The 14,856-nt window shown below is 37.0% G+C and overlaps 2 protein-coding genes across 2 annotated transcripts; both read left to right on the top strand.

The window, feature by feature from the left end:
- Positions 1-4,858: 4,858 nt before the first annotated feature.
- LOC144657388 (uncharacterized) lies at positions 4,859-8,177 on the top strand. Its single transcript, XM_078517739.1, has 2 exons — positions 4,859-5,150; positions 7,488-8,177. Exons 1-2 carry the CDS (start codon positions 4,912-4,914, stop codon positions 7,807-7,809), a joined length of 561 nt encoding a protein of 186 aa, XP_078373865.1. The 5' UTR covers positions 4,859-4,911; the 3' UTR covers positions 7,810-8,177.
- Positions 8,178-11,916: 3,739 nt separating this feature from the next.
- LOC144657763 (kappa-type opioid receptor-like) lies at positions 11,917-14,554 on the top strand. The gene is made up of 2 exons (XM_078518113.1): positions 11,917-12,836; positions 14,119-14,554. The coding sequence occupies exons 1-2, from the start codon at positions 11,989-11,991 to the stop codon at positions 14,255-14,257; spliced, it is 987 nt and encodes a 328-aa protein (XP_078374239.1). The 5' UTR covers positions 11,917-11,988; the 3' UTR covers positions 14,258-14,554.
- The last annotated feature ends 302 nt before the right edge of the window (positions 14,555-14,856 follow it).

Here is a 14,856-nt window from a genome sequence, read left to right as displayed (position 1 = left end):
CAACTTCTGCAGTTTCCTCGAAAATCGAACTGCTTCTTACTTGCACGATTTCTAGAGTTCTCTTTGAAATCAAGACCAATACAAATAGGATATCTAAAACTTTTAGAGCGATTTTTCTCGATAGTATCATATCACTTTTACCACAATGAGTGTTTCCGGAAGGTGTTGACAAGTACTCTCAACTTCATTAGTGATCGATCGATCGACTCAAGAACGATTTAATTCTCTCACGCACGTTTTCCGACGAAAACACCTTCAGGTTTCGATCTGCAGTTAATTACACAGATCTTTCAAAGAATAAGCAATTAAAACGTACACAGTGGTTTGTTTTTCCGTTTGATTTTTGTTTCGGGAAAGCTACGAGGGCGGCGCGGGATCACCTTATTGACCACAATAACTATAAACAAAACACAGATCACGCGATAGTTTAAGATACAAAGTTTCCTTGTTTTGATGATCTTTTAAGACTTTTATTGATCAAGAAGAGTATCGAGGTTTCGAAGTGAAACTACTGTTTCAATTTATTCTTTTTTCGCAACCAATTTGTTTCTGAAATGTCCGATTTCTCTAAGTTCTCCAACATGGATAGCATTAATATCACGCGATATTGATAGGATCACGGAGTATTGATACGGAATTTATCAGCCCACCACCCCAGGCTATATCTACTTTGGGAATTTTTTTTTGTCTTGCGCAGAGATTCCACAGCGTTGAAACGTGTTACCGGTGAAATGCTTTGCATTCCACTTAACCTAATTTGAAACCCCGGGTTTGAAACATTCGATTTTTGAACTCCATGTTATTATAAGCTGGTTGGAAGAACATGTGTGATCTAGATCCTATATATTCACCCGTGCAATACCTTGTTAGTAAGATACTAGTGATGAATGAAATGCCTTCATCAACAATAATGCAGGAATGAGACATATTCACCCTTTTCAACCTTTCAGCCCATTGTCTCGAAGTATTGGTTGCCATAATTGATTAAAATAAACTTCTTGTGAAGTTATAAATTCCGAGGCTTTTTTGGTGGTGCACAAAGAGTATATTGTAGTCAGTTGTTCATGTTCGTATGTTTACTTGTCAATGTATCTATCTTGTAAAGAGAAATTGGTGTTTGGTCACTCTGGAGTATTTTAGGGTCAAGACTTCAGTCTGCGTTGTTCTGAGGCGATGAGAAGAGCCCTCCTCATGTGTCAACATTGAATCTGGTGATGAATGAAAAGTGTTTTTTGTCAATGATGAGAGTTAAAGTTCAAATCTAGGTAGTACTTGATATGAAAACTCTTCAGCTTTATGGCTGTTGCTTAAATATTGTAGTTCCTAAGTGCACTTTACTGTTTTAAAAGTCTGAGTCGGTTACTTCAGCTCATATTTTTAATGTCAACCGGCTTTGCTTCAGACGTCACTAAGGCGGTACTCAGGAAAAGTTAAGATTTTTGTGTTTCGATGTCAAGTTGCAAGTTGGGTTGGAGTTGTGATCAAAATATGGGGACCCACGATGTGATACGATCGATAAGAAATCATTAAATGAGAAGTATTCAGTCTTACGTCACAAAACACGGGCGAAAATACCATAGTACATGCTTATCAGTCTCTTTTCTAAACCTTGAGAGTACTTCCTTACTAAATGAATTGTTTAAACATTCCTGGGTGTTGTTCCAGACGTAAACAGAGGACTGGATAGGTATCATGTTTCGAACTTCGTCAGCTTGACCCGCGGCGACTTGACGTCAGCCACTGTCTTTTATTCGCTTTTTTTAAGGGTTTACCCTGTGTTGAATTTCACAGGCTTGTAAAATATCTTTCTAAGCGTTACATGGCGTGAAACAGCAGCCAACACCGATACGGTCTTCCTCTTGTTGCCTTGGCGCGAATTTGTCCAAAGGAAAACTTCGTAGCTGTGATTTTACTGAACGCCGTAAGACAGATATAATAATAATCATAGACTTTACGACTTTACTGCTCCCCAAATCTTCGGTTGTCTGTCGTTTGTTTGTGTATAATACACACTAATTCAGTATAAGATTTCTATTCTTTGCACTGGCCATATTTAGATGATACGGTTCCTCCAGATCAGTACCTGAATTTTCTTTGCTGTTTTTCTAAATTAAGTCTTTTTATAACAAGTAATTTTCTGAATTTTCACTTTGCTCAGTCCATTTCTCTTTTTCCAAATTCGTCAAAAGGCAGCTGCACAGACAACCAGACAATTCTCATACAAGGAAAAACACCGTTAACCAAACTGACCCTGAACTAGAACGGCGTAACCCATCCTAAAAGTACACCCTATTGAAAATGAACATACGCAAACGGGACGATATTTTGGCCAGACAAATTTTCCTAGTTGCGATGTTATCGTCACTTTAAAAACACCTAAGCGGTAAAAGAAAATATTTCTCAACGCTTCTTTCTCTGATAAAGTTGCCAAGGAAAATACTTTATTCAATTTCGAACTTCCTCGTGACATCATACTTTTGATAGGTTGATGCTGGGCTCGATATGGTATTTATCGACTGATCAGTGACGTTCGTAAAGAAACTTTAGGAAGTAGTAGAAGTTTAGACGAACACAACATATGTTTTGGAAATTGACTCGTCACCCTTTAAAACGTTTTCATTCCGTCCTGGCCACGAGACAAAGTTTGAGATTTAATATCGAGAGGGCAGTTGATCCCGGGCAATATATACGTTGGTGACAATGGGTTTAGCCAAGAGAAAATTGTCAAACATGTCACACACGAAATGAATAACTAACTGGAATGAATGATCAAAGGTTATCAGAAACACTGTCATGACTATAAACGTAATCGGAAAAGATAAACATGTTGCCACAAACATTGAAAACTTCCTTGTTGTTAGTGCTTTTTCCTTAGAGGTTGTATTACAACTGAGAGAAAATACTGGTACCCCAAGATCTGAAAAGTACTTCTTTTCACAGGCTTTTATGACATAAAAGTAGTAGACATAGTAAAAATGCTACACGAAGCAAATGTACGTCTAATCGAAAAAAATATATGGGAATTTGTAAGGACGTCAAGAGAGGTATAATTATGCTAGCGGTCCCAAATTGGCATTTTTTGAGGATAATGGTTAAATTTTATCCCTTTAACCCTTGACGACCTTACATATAACTTACCCTATTAAGATACTCGTTGGACTGCTGATAGTAATAAAAACAAGATACTATTACTTGCATGTCGGTTAGGTTTTTTGTTTTCGTCCATTGAACCCGGCCGGGCGACTAGCCCATCTACATCAGTAGTGCAAGTGCAAGTTTTCCTTATTTGTCAGTTGACGGTTATACATTTACGCCCATTGACGCTGAAACGTTAAAACCCTCATCGAGACTATCCGATGCAGCAAAACCAACAAGAAAAACAAGCAATGTGCATTACTGTTGGACAGAAGTACTTCTGTGTTGGATAAGGAATGAAAATAGCAAGTACCGTTCTTCTGTAGCGTTGGAAATGACCACAAAAAGAAAGCAACCTTAGAGCTCGGTTCTTCCCGCCTCAATTTCCCTTATACGACTTTTCCTAACCAGCTGCGAGAGCCCAATTTCTCGGTTCGTTACGGTCAAGTGTTACCCTCTCAAACTAGTTTGTAAATAGGGGCTTTGTTGGTCGCGCTTGCGGTGTTGCTGTCTTTATCGGGTTTCCTTGTCAGTACCTTGCAGTTCATAGTTTGGGTTGCGACAATTGAAAAAGCGTCCGAGTGCTGGTATCTGAATGTCCGTTTTCCTACGTTTGTCACGGACATTTGTCTAGATAAATCAGCGAGAGAAGGTTAAGTGTTTAAGTCTGAGCAAAGCTCAAGGGTAATGAAGGTGATGTTTATTTTTTTAAAAACAAATTGTCAGCTGCCGGACTTTGGGCTTCACTGAACTGGCGCGAGCTCGCCTTTTATGGGACATTTTTCTTTTCTGAATCATTTCCTATACCCCATCAGTTAGTTAAACCGCATATTAGCAATTTGTGGCGTCATAAAATGCTGATATGCGAATTAACTAACGGAATTACCGGGATCGTGAGCCGGAATTGCAGGGAAGCCATCATGAGACCACAAAAAAGCCACGAGTTATGGCGACAGTTCTATTTTTCCGTCATATATATATACTTATTCCATTTAGCATGACATTTTTTTTCTAGTTTAGAGTCGCTTTTGAATCTTGGTACCCTACTTTTATGGTCGCAACAGGTTGAAAAAAAAAAAAAAAAAAAAACTGATCCATCTCGAGTCATTGTCAAGGTCACTCCTGCCTGTCTCACTTGCGTGTAGGAAGGAAAGGATTTTTTCTTAATGTAAGCAAACACCAGTACTCAGTATGTACTCGAAAAAGGGAGACGTTTCACTGTTTACACATTGAAAGAGACTTAGCAGATAAAACCTGTTTTTTAATAAAGTGTACTTAGACCCTACTCAACACAAGACCTCGGAAAATTGATTTATTCAGTTGAGTGCAAAGTTTGTCGGCGAGTGACCGTGACTTCCTATTCTATTGTTAATTATTGTCAATTTTTCTACTTGTGCTTTGAATAAATTTAGCCTTCATTACTAAAAAAGAATGTCCTATTCAACATCGATACGTGTTGTTTGCCTTTCATTATTTTTCATTATTTGTGGTTTCGCTTCTACCTTTCATTTAATTTGATTAACGTGTGTCGACTTTGATCCCTTCCTGTCGTATTTACGTGATCTCGCTCTCACGTTCGCGGTGACCTCGGACTTCGAACGGGTCGGCCGTTAGCCAATCAGAATGCGTTAAGACATGGACGGATTTAGCACTTATGCCGATTTACGTGGGCACATGAAAACAAAGGCGAGGCGCCCGACTGTATAAATATGTTGAACTCTGTGAAATTTATTCATTCACACACAACTTGTACGCTTGAGTAACGACTTCTACGCGATGGGAAATTTGGTAGATTCGATTGAGGCAGAGGATCCGATGACCGATTCTGACTCAGAGCCCGGTGCAGTTGATATCATCATCGATTTAGACGCACCAGAGTACCACGAGTACCTTAAAGAGAAAAGAAAGAGTTTGAGCGAAGGAGCTCTGCTAGACGACATTTCTTACCTCGAATGGAGAAAGAACAACAATGGGACATGTTCTCAAACTAACCTCGTTCTTGACGAAAATCACAGGTAAGAGAGTAGAGCTGAGCTCAAAAACTTTTATCTTTATAATCTAACGTTTTATAAGCATCCTTCAAACGAAGATGAACATATTGGACCATTAAACTGCATTGCTAAATACGGATTAAAAGCCTAGAAATCGGCATGCTTCTTTAGTGTTTATACAAGGAGTATTTTCGATGGAAAAGCGCATTTTGCTATATCGCTTTCAATTATTGGTTTAAAAGTTCAAGCGATATCGAGATTTAGTTCATTCGTTCATACTTCTCTCAAAGTAATTTTTGGACTATTAAATTTAGCGCCCACCGAAACAGGTAATGTTTATTATCAATAATCAAATGCAAAACTGCGATAAAGGTAATTAAATAGCGATATATAAGCGCGGGTATATTGACTTTTCACAAAGAATTTATCACAAGAAAATTCAAACTAGTTCTTCACTGTTGGCCGTGCGAAAAATTTGTATATAAATGTACCATAACATAATAATCTTGCAGAATCTTGATCGAACAAATATTAATTGGATAAAAAATGTAAACTAACGAAGCAGCTGTTTTTAATAGGGTTTTATCCGTTACTCGATCGCGCAAACTTGTCATCATTGACTCGACTTTTGAGTTAAGTTCCGCCAAAACAAATTATTTCTCTCAGTTGGTTTTTATAGCAGAACATTCCAGAATTCAACAGTGAGCATGGGAAACAAGCCTAAAACAGGCAACAGAAATGTCAAATTCCGTGAAACAACAAAACGTGTTGGCTTGTAAGAAATGTTCTTAGACACAGCATTTAGATAAATATGACAAAGATTACATGTAGATTTTGTGGCTCTGCACTTGTCAGATGATGTCGATGTAGTTGACAATCAGCGATGTGGAAATGTCAAAATATTCTTCCTTTGTACAAATTATTCTTTGATTGAAATTGCTCGTTTTGTTTCATTTTTAATTTGTCACATTTCGCCGCGTTCGTGTTCAAACAACACTCAAACCTCAGTCAACGATCGTCTGCTTTTTGTTGAGTTAAGTTCCTGCCAAACGTTTTATTAACAAATAAGTTCTTATCACGTCTGAGGCCAGAGGCCAAAATCCAACAAAGCGCAAAAGCATTGGCAACAGAAATCGAATGTAACCAATCAGAGCAGCTTTTTTCTTCACTGTTTAAGGCAGTTTGTCGAAACTTTTTTTAAAAAATCAGCTAAATTCGTATTGCATGCACTCAGAAAACTCGGCTTGTGCAAAGCAACCTAACATCAGGATGTGAGATCTCGACTGAAGTAGCTGACACCCATCCGAGTGGAAAGGCTCATTGTCTTACACTTTTATTTAGAACTGCTATAAGTTAAAAGTGTCCTTCTTCGATGGAAAGAATATTGTCAAAAATTTACTCTCCGACTAATATAAAGTCTGCATCTCCCGTAAAATAAATAACTCAGTGTTTCTTGTAACTCAGTGTTTTCTTCGATTTTAGTTCTAGAAATTTCCTAACAACTACATAGCTGGTCACTCTTTTTATTTCTCACTTTCTTATGCAAATTTTAATTGTAAAATTAAAAACCCTGTGGTTTTGCTTTATTGAATAACCCTTCACGCAGAAGAGATATCGACTCGATCATTCTTTCTAAAAACAGTAACAAACTATAAATATGCCCAAGGCAAACATCAAGGTTTTCCACAAAGGCTAAATATCGATATCAAACCTGACCTTAAAAAGGCAAAACCATATTACTCAAGTAATCGTGCAACGCGCTAAAACACAGTCGAGCAGAAAGTAATATTGCAATTTCTTTTGTTTTATATTTCGCAATGAACTGACCTTTATTCTCCTTGAAAGCAATGCTTTGTTTTGTTTTGTTTTTGCTTCAAACTGCTCCCACACCGTTTCAGCACAATATCATTACACAATTCTGCAGCTGATATTTTTATAGTAATTCAGTGCTGTAACATTGAGCTTACTAACTAGGAGCTTTTGAAAAGTGTTTCTAAAGACAATTACTATGTGTGATACGAATTGAAGAAGGGATATTGCACTACATAAAAAAGCGAGGGCAAAGTCTTTAAAGACCATTTGTTACGTCATTTGTTTGTTTTGTTTTGCGTTGGCTTATAAACCTAAATCTTTAACTCCTCTGCACTTCAAATTGACCTATTACTTCCAATTTTGGTAAAAGTTAACATTACCGTATATAAGTACTGTTTATTTTTTGTGTTGATTATTAACTATAAAGGCGGTACGTTGTGAATATTCGAGGACTTTTTTTGCTGATTTAATGAATGTTATTATCAATGTATCAATACTGTAATTTTGAAAGTTCTTTTTAATTCATATTTCATTCAATTTATTTTTCAGAACTCCAGCAAAGGTCACCGTCGTAAAAAGGCGATCAACATCAACGCCAGTAACTGGTAATGAAATTCTTGCTGTAAAGAAGAACAGCGAAGAATGCGAGAAACGAGCTTCAGACAGCAAACAGCGCATTGAGGATGTCAGGAAGAAATACAATTTTAAAGACAGAGATTACAATGCAAGGACATACGTCTGGAACGAGCAGGATGAACAGCAAGCCAAGAAAGAACGCGAACAAAGAAAACTTTTACGCCAACAAATTCGCTTAAAATACAATTTACCAACTCCGAAATACCAGAGGACATCCGCGGTTGCCACAAGATGAACTACTGAAAGTGCCACTTGAAAATGCGGCGGAATTTGTGATAGACGGAAAAGTTATCAACGCTTTGATAAGGGCTGTTGTACTGGCGAGTTAGATCAGCCTGTCTTAGAACATTGTCAGTGCTGTTTTGAAGTCCAGCAAACAGAAAAAACTGGCTCTAACGTAGGACCGGTGAAGGGCGATATTTTTTGCGGCGTAAACATATCTTAGATTTGTTTCCGCGAAATGTTGAATATAGTTTAAGAGACAGAAAAAGGACAGCTTCTGCTCTCGTTTAATTTATTTCTTGTCTCTCAGAGATATTTATTTTTGCCTATGAAGGGAAGTTGTTAGGAGGTGTGTAAATAAAAGAAATTGATTTCAAACCCGATAGTAGTATTATATAATTGTTCGTATTAAACTCTTAATCAGAACCACCGATTTTTAATAATGCCCTTTTGCTTTATGTTACCAAAAGATTTGGGGCGACTTTGAGCGACTTTTTGTGATAAACAGATTTATTTTTATTTCAACCCCTCCAATACCTCACTCAAACAGAAATGTTAATTACTACACCGTTATAAATCGTACAATATTTACCCCTCCCTTCACACTCCCTTTTCGAAATCGTGACTAAAAGCCTTGGAATTCAACTGGTTTCGGACGTGGGACTTTGCAAGATCATAATTACATTAAACTTCCTTGAATACATTGAAAGTTTCTCTCCAATAAACAAATAAAAAGCAATTGTTACACCGACGGAATTGTTTACTGGCAAGCTCTCGTACGTGCACGATGGTTTCCTTTGTCTCGCAAGCCGTAAAACCACTCAGGAAATTGAATGCCAGACAGCCTGCACGCGAACTACAGAGAGTCAGAGCATTCGACGTCATCAAAATTTTAAAATTAATCACATCTAAAACCTTTTCTTTACGAGTTGGAGACACAAGTAACATTAATCATCATACAAATATTCATGGCGATAGGATAACTTGCACTGGATATAAAACGTATTGAGACTGAATCTGCCAGGACTTCGAGTGTTAATTGGACAAAATTATGTACCAAAATTATTTACATCTTATTGCAAACTTCTGTGTTACTGTTTCAAATATCTTATCAAAAGAAATTATTTCTAACAACACCAAACATTGAAAACAAATTTTGAAGTTCCACTGAATCGCTTAAAAGACGATTTTATCAGGCTCATATAAGAAACTGTTGTTAGTGTTATCACAAATAATTACTTACATCTTTAGCTTTAAAAAAGGGTAGAAAATAATGCAATAGTATTTAAATTATTCTGGTACTCGATGTTTGTCCAACTATAATTAATATTACTCGATTTCCTGATGGCCGGATTCTGTCTTGAAATTTGGGAGCATCCTGGTGGGTTGGACATGTCACACAGAGAAGTTGCCAAAACCAATATTTCGCACTATTTTAAGAAAAGGGTAAAGGTATATTTTAAAAGAGTTTCAATACAAAAGTTGATAATAGTAATAGTAATTACAAGAATGCTTGTGTCACTCAATGAAATATTATATCTTTTTCTTCATTTTCAACACTGGGCTGGACATTTACTATTAATTTCTGTATCGTTTGGTGCAATCAGCAAAACTTATTCTAACAGTTCGCGGGTAATTTGTCACGTGTAAACAAAGTTTATGGGCCAAGCTCCCACGAGTTTCCTTTAGAAAAAAAAACGAAAATGTCCTGCGCAGCGTTAATTTAAATGAACACATTGAATTAAATGTAAAGTTTAACGCTGGAAAGTTCAATGTAAAATACTAAGCGTTTCGGCAGTGCTGCCTTCATCAGTAGTAGTAGCAAAAAAATGTCCAAAACACATTTTTAATCCAATGTGTTCTCCTTTAGAACATCCGAACCGATTTATGGATGGTCATATAATCGACATCTTCTGGGCTGGTGGACACGGAATATTTTTCAGAGTTTTGTTTTGTGTAATTTTTCCTGATCTACCACCTAGGGAAGGGAGGGAGCTTAATAGAAACGGGAGGGGGGGGGGGGAGGGAGAGGAGCGGGACTTATAAAAAATTAAACTTCCCAGAGAGGGAGATGGCAGTGTTAAATTTATCCGTTTCTTTCTTTTTCAAAAAGAATCGCGCATGCTTTTCGTTTCTAATATTGTTTCCTTAAATAAAACTGGCCAAATTTGGAGATTTTGATACTAAACAAAAGTGGCCACTTTTGGAATTATTTATCCATCATCTCAAAGTAAACTAAGAACTTGAGATAATGTCCATTCAATTTTGTTCTGTCTCGTTATTTTCTCCGTTTTTGTGTCGTGGAAAGTTCATTGCAACTTTCAATTTTCTGCCGTTAATTAATTTTGGCATTTGACTCGTTTTAGGAAATGACCGCATCTCAAGCCTAATGTCCTTTGTGCATATTGTAATATACCTTTACAATTGTTTTGGTCTTTTTAAGAAAAAAAGAAGAAGTGATTTTGGAATACCTCGAGACTCGAAATACTGGAATAACGCACAGGAAGGCGTTAAACAAGCTTACTAATACCACACAAACATCATCATCATCAGCAGTCCTCAAAAGTATTTTTTAAGTCGAAATAGAATTTCCTTTTGAACGAGTAAATATTAAAATCAATGTTATTTTAGTGCGCGGGGCATTCTAAACACGACAAAGACGCGACCGCAGCGGGAAAAGTAAATTATATCATGTTAAGCTACAACTGGAGTTTATATAAAGAAAGGGCAAACTACATTAACTTCGCTGCATTTGCTGTGTAGTTAACAATAGCTCTATCTGGAGCGTTTTAAGAAGAGCAACCAGTTAAATTCTTCATCACCATGTGTTGAATCCTCTATTTCCGAATTGCTTCTTCAGATTTTGAAAGGCACTTGAGTTCAAGTTCTTAATTGCAGATATACCTAGCTTATACAGTAGTGTGAATACAGCTAGCTTAAGTGTTCTGGAACATTGGCGGTACATGAAGCAAACACCAAATAAGGTATGAGAGATTATCGGTTCGGGGTGCTTGCCAAGTTGTACAGTCAAATTGATAGATAACTGAGTAAGGGATCTATCTATTAACATTTTTTGTTCTATTGTGCATAGCCCTGGAAAAACGTACTTGACACACCTGCTAATATTAGCCATATTTCAAATAAAATATCGGAAACGGCAGGTATAATTAATGTTCAGGATATTGCATTTCTTAAGAAAAATATAAACGGTCTCTAGGCAACAACCAGGACAACGATATGACTGTATTCATTGTTATACAATTGAACGCCTTTGTAGAACTGAGCGTGGCTCACGATAACAGTTAACCAACTTTTGATGCCATTCTAAAGGTAACAAGATGTCTTGAAGTCCTGGTAATGGTTGCTCAAACCAAACTAACTCCTGGATGGAGTTTGCTTAAGGAACGGCGTATTCTATCCGCTGGAACTTGTTTAATAAATATTGTTTTAACTGTTGGACAGGGTTTATTAGACCTAAAGTAATATTTGTGGCTCGAGTTCATCGTCTAATGTAATGATAGGAATAACGGTGACCCTCTTACTGGTAACGAGCGACTTTTTTTAAATGTTGCTCACTTTACGAGCCATATTTTTACTCTAACTATTGCTCATTCCTGGAGATATTGAAAGCTTTTATAAGCATCTCAGTTATAATATGAAGATTAACTGATGATATTGAATTTCTTATGCGAAACATGCAGTGGCGAATATCACAAATACTCTTCTTATTAAAAAAAATAAAATAAAAATAAACTACTTTATTTATTCGAAATACGAGTTGTTTCAGTTCCCATGTTTATTCCTTGTTCGCAAGAGACGATATACTAAAAACAGATTTAATCAGAAGAAAAAAACAGGATTAATCAGAAGTTTATAACTTATACTGCAATTTTAAGTTAAGCATTCCGCCTTCATAGTTGAATAGTCAGCTCCAACTAATTGATCCCCCACGTACGGGTTGAGACATATATCAATTTGTTAATGAATGTATTTAAACAGCGGTCTTAATTGTAAAAGGCGTGGTATTGTGATGTCTGTATTGTTCGCGATATTGCATTTGCTGTATAAGCTGCAGCCTAAGCACGTAGGAAGTCTGGACCTTCGATTCGTCGATCTCATCTCCCCGGCGTCTATCGGGCACAAAGCTCAGATGAAGACTTACTGTTGATATCGATGAGTAGCAAACAGAACGATGAACGAGACCATTCAGATGAGTTCTTGTCATGATGCAGAAGGAGTCTCGCATACCATAATGATCGCCGTGGTTATGATCGGATCAATCATTGGAAACAGTATAATTTGCCTATTACTCATCCGGTTCAAGACACTGCGAACAGTTCCCAATATTTTGATAGCGAACTTAGCTGTTATAGACATCATCAATGCACTGACCAACATGCCTCTTATGATCATGTGGTACATCTGCAAAGTGCCTTACCTAAAGGGTCGCCCCATCTCCTGGTTTATCGTGTCTTGGTATGTGCTGTTCATGTACTTAACCGTGATCAATTTGACCGTGCTCACAATGGATCGCTATGGAGCCATCGTGCACGGCATTCGCTACCATTCGTGGAAAACGAACAACAAGGCTAAGGTAGCAGTAGTATTTGTTTGGCTCCTGGCAGCAGGCTACACGTATGGTATGTTCACCCTAGGGCTCGACATTGATCTTGGTGACGCTCCAGTGCTGGTGTATAGGATAGACTATCTGAAGAAATTTGGAAAGCATTTTATCATTCCTGGTTATTTGGTTTCGTTCGCTGTCATGCTCATTATGGGAGCTTATATTTGGCGCACGGTTCGCCGCCATACCAGGCGTTTGTCGACTTTCTGTTCTGTCGCAAAACAAGTTAGAAGCGACGTGAAGACAGCGAAGACGATCGGTTTAACCGTGGTTGCATTTTTCTGCATGGGTGTTGTGCCGATGTTTTTACACAGCATTTCCACAATTCACGGTACATGGCCTCATTTCCTTGCGTTTTTTCTCATACACTTGAACAGTATGGCGAATCCCATTATCTACTCACTCAAGACCCGCAGGTAAGTCAACTGTGCTTAGGAATCTGTAATAAAAAATGAAACTGAACCAGATGCTCCGAAACACATGCAACTTTTTTCTCATCTCCCTTACATTCAGTTACAACTCACCCCAGTTTTTCGCAGTCTTTGGTTTAGCGCTTTGATGATGTTACCTTACCTAGCAAGAAAGGAGCTGTAAAAAAGCCACAGGAGTATTCCACGGAATTTTTGTGGGGTTGTGCCTAGATCTCCAATATCTAACCCATATTTTTAGACTTGACCTGTAAAATACATTCCTTTTTCAGACCAAAAAAGAAATCCCTGATGAAAAGACTGAGAATTAAATAGTTTCTACACTTGTGGTTTTTCTAAAAACAGTATGTAATTTCAGACCACAAGACAAAACCCGCACCTAACTTCACACCGAAATGGCAAAATCTCTCAACCCATTTTCAGACCAAATATAGGTCAAAAGCCCTACCCTACCCGTGGATCCAGGTATTTTAAAGGGGAGGTAACGGATACCGAGGAGCTACCAAATTATAAGTTACGTTTCAATTCTCCTTGGGCATTCCCCCTAAATGTTAACACTTGAGAAGGCTGAATTGGATTTAGAGGTGGCTAGCCACCCAATCCTCCCTTTTCTGTTGAATTCCTCGCTTAATAGGTGTTTTTGCCAAGTTGATAGTAATCGGCTTATCAAAAGTGCGAACTAGAATCAATACACATTTAGAGGTACGAAATAATGTAATGTGGAAATATGGTTCACCGGTAGGAGGACCGCGGGTTCAGACCGGGGTTCGATTCCTCGCTGGTGAACCATGTTTTCACATTGTATGTTATATAGTGCTTAGCGTTGCCGTCATAGTAGTCAGTATTTGTAGCAAAAGATATGGCCTTTCATCTGCTGTTAAAATACTTAAGGAGTATTCTGACAAGGTATTTTGTGTGTCTCATCCACCCCCACTCTCCTAATGTTTTTTTTACAGTGAAATTAATTCCAGGCAAATGATATAATCTTTTTTTATTAATTTTTATTGGTGGGGGGGGCCCACAAACAATATAAAATAATATATAAAAAAAAAAAAAAAAAAAAAAAAAAAAAAAAAATATAAAACTACCACAATATAATATTTTTTATTTTTTTTTTTTTATTTTTTTTCAAAAATATTATTTTTTTTTTTTTTTTTTTTTTTTAAATAAAAAAAAAAAAAACCGCCGCCGAGGGGTAACCGCCTCGGCCGCCCGAAACGCCCAAAATCTCCCGCTCATATTTTATCTACTACTTATATTTCCACTGCAGGTTTCGCAAAGCTTTCGTGCTGTTCCTTATGGATCCTTTTGGAAAGTCACAGCCAAATATGGCGTCCAGCAATCAGATATCAACAAAAAATTCGATCAACAAGAAAGAAGAAAGTAACATTCAGATCACCCATTTTTAAATGACAAATATGGATGTCCTTTGACAAACGCAGCTTATATTTATAATAATAAATTTTGCCCATAAAGTACTATTTGAGGTTGCATGTTTGAAGATCTTCTACCAGCTTGCAAAATAAATGGCACGCAGAAGCAATGACGTTTCACAAGAGGTGTTACATAATTTTGAGGAACTTTGTCAATAACTTTTCGTACATAAAAGTAGCTGACACCTTGTGCGTGAAAAAGACTGTTGTCCAACTGCAGCTTACATTTTTCAAACATAAGAAGCAATGTTAGTGATTGTATAAATAACATAGTTAGGATCTGATTGAATTTTAATAAATACAGTACTTATAAATTCACAGACAAAGGATGCAATCAACACATTTCCTTTGTAGATTTGCTTAATTGAACAACAGTTATATTTTATTTTATATATTTATTTTTTTTAGATTTCCCTATGTTGTCTCAACAGAGATTGCGTTATATTATAGTGTGACATCTTACGAACGACATACGATAATAATAATAATAATAACAACTTTATTTAATGAGGGTTACACATTACAGTTAAAAACTGAAAAACCTGTGGCCCTCCCCTAGAATAAAAGTTAATACT

Source organism: Oculina patagonica, chromosome 6 (assembly GCF_052425735.1).
Source record: "Oculina patagonica isolate OP01 chromosome 6, crgOcupat, whole genome shotgun sequence".
NCBI classification, from domain to species: domain Eukaryota; kingdom Metazoa; phylum Cnidaria; class Anthozoa; order Scleractinia; family Oculinidae; genus Oculina; species Oculina patagonica.
Note: the sequence above shows the minus strand (reverse complement) of the source record. Positions and strands in the feature narration are given on the sequence as shown.

Bases quoted from the DNA above. Each gene is read 5' to 3' on its own strand.
- LOC144657388 (XM_078517739.1), top strand. From the start codon at position 4,912: ATGGGAAATTTGGTAGATTCGATTGAGGCAGAGGATCCGATGACCGAT. The intron at 5,151-7,487 runs GTAAGAGAGTAG...TTTATTTTTCAG, and splicing joins GTTCTTGACGAAAATCACAG to AACTCCAGCAAAGGTCACCG.
- LOC144657763 (XM_078518113.1), top strand. From the start codon at position 11,989: ATGAACGAGACCATTCAGATGAGTTCTTGTCATGATGCAGAAGGAGTC. The intron at 12,837-14,118 runs GTAAGTCAACTG...TTTCCACTGCAG, and splicing joins TACTCACTCAAGACCCGCAG to GTTTCGCAAAGCTTTCGTGC.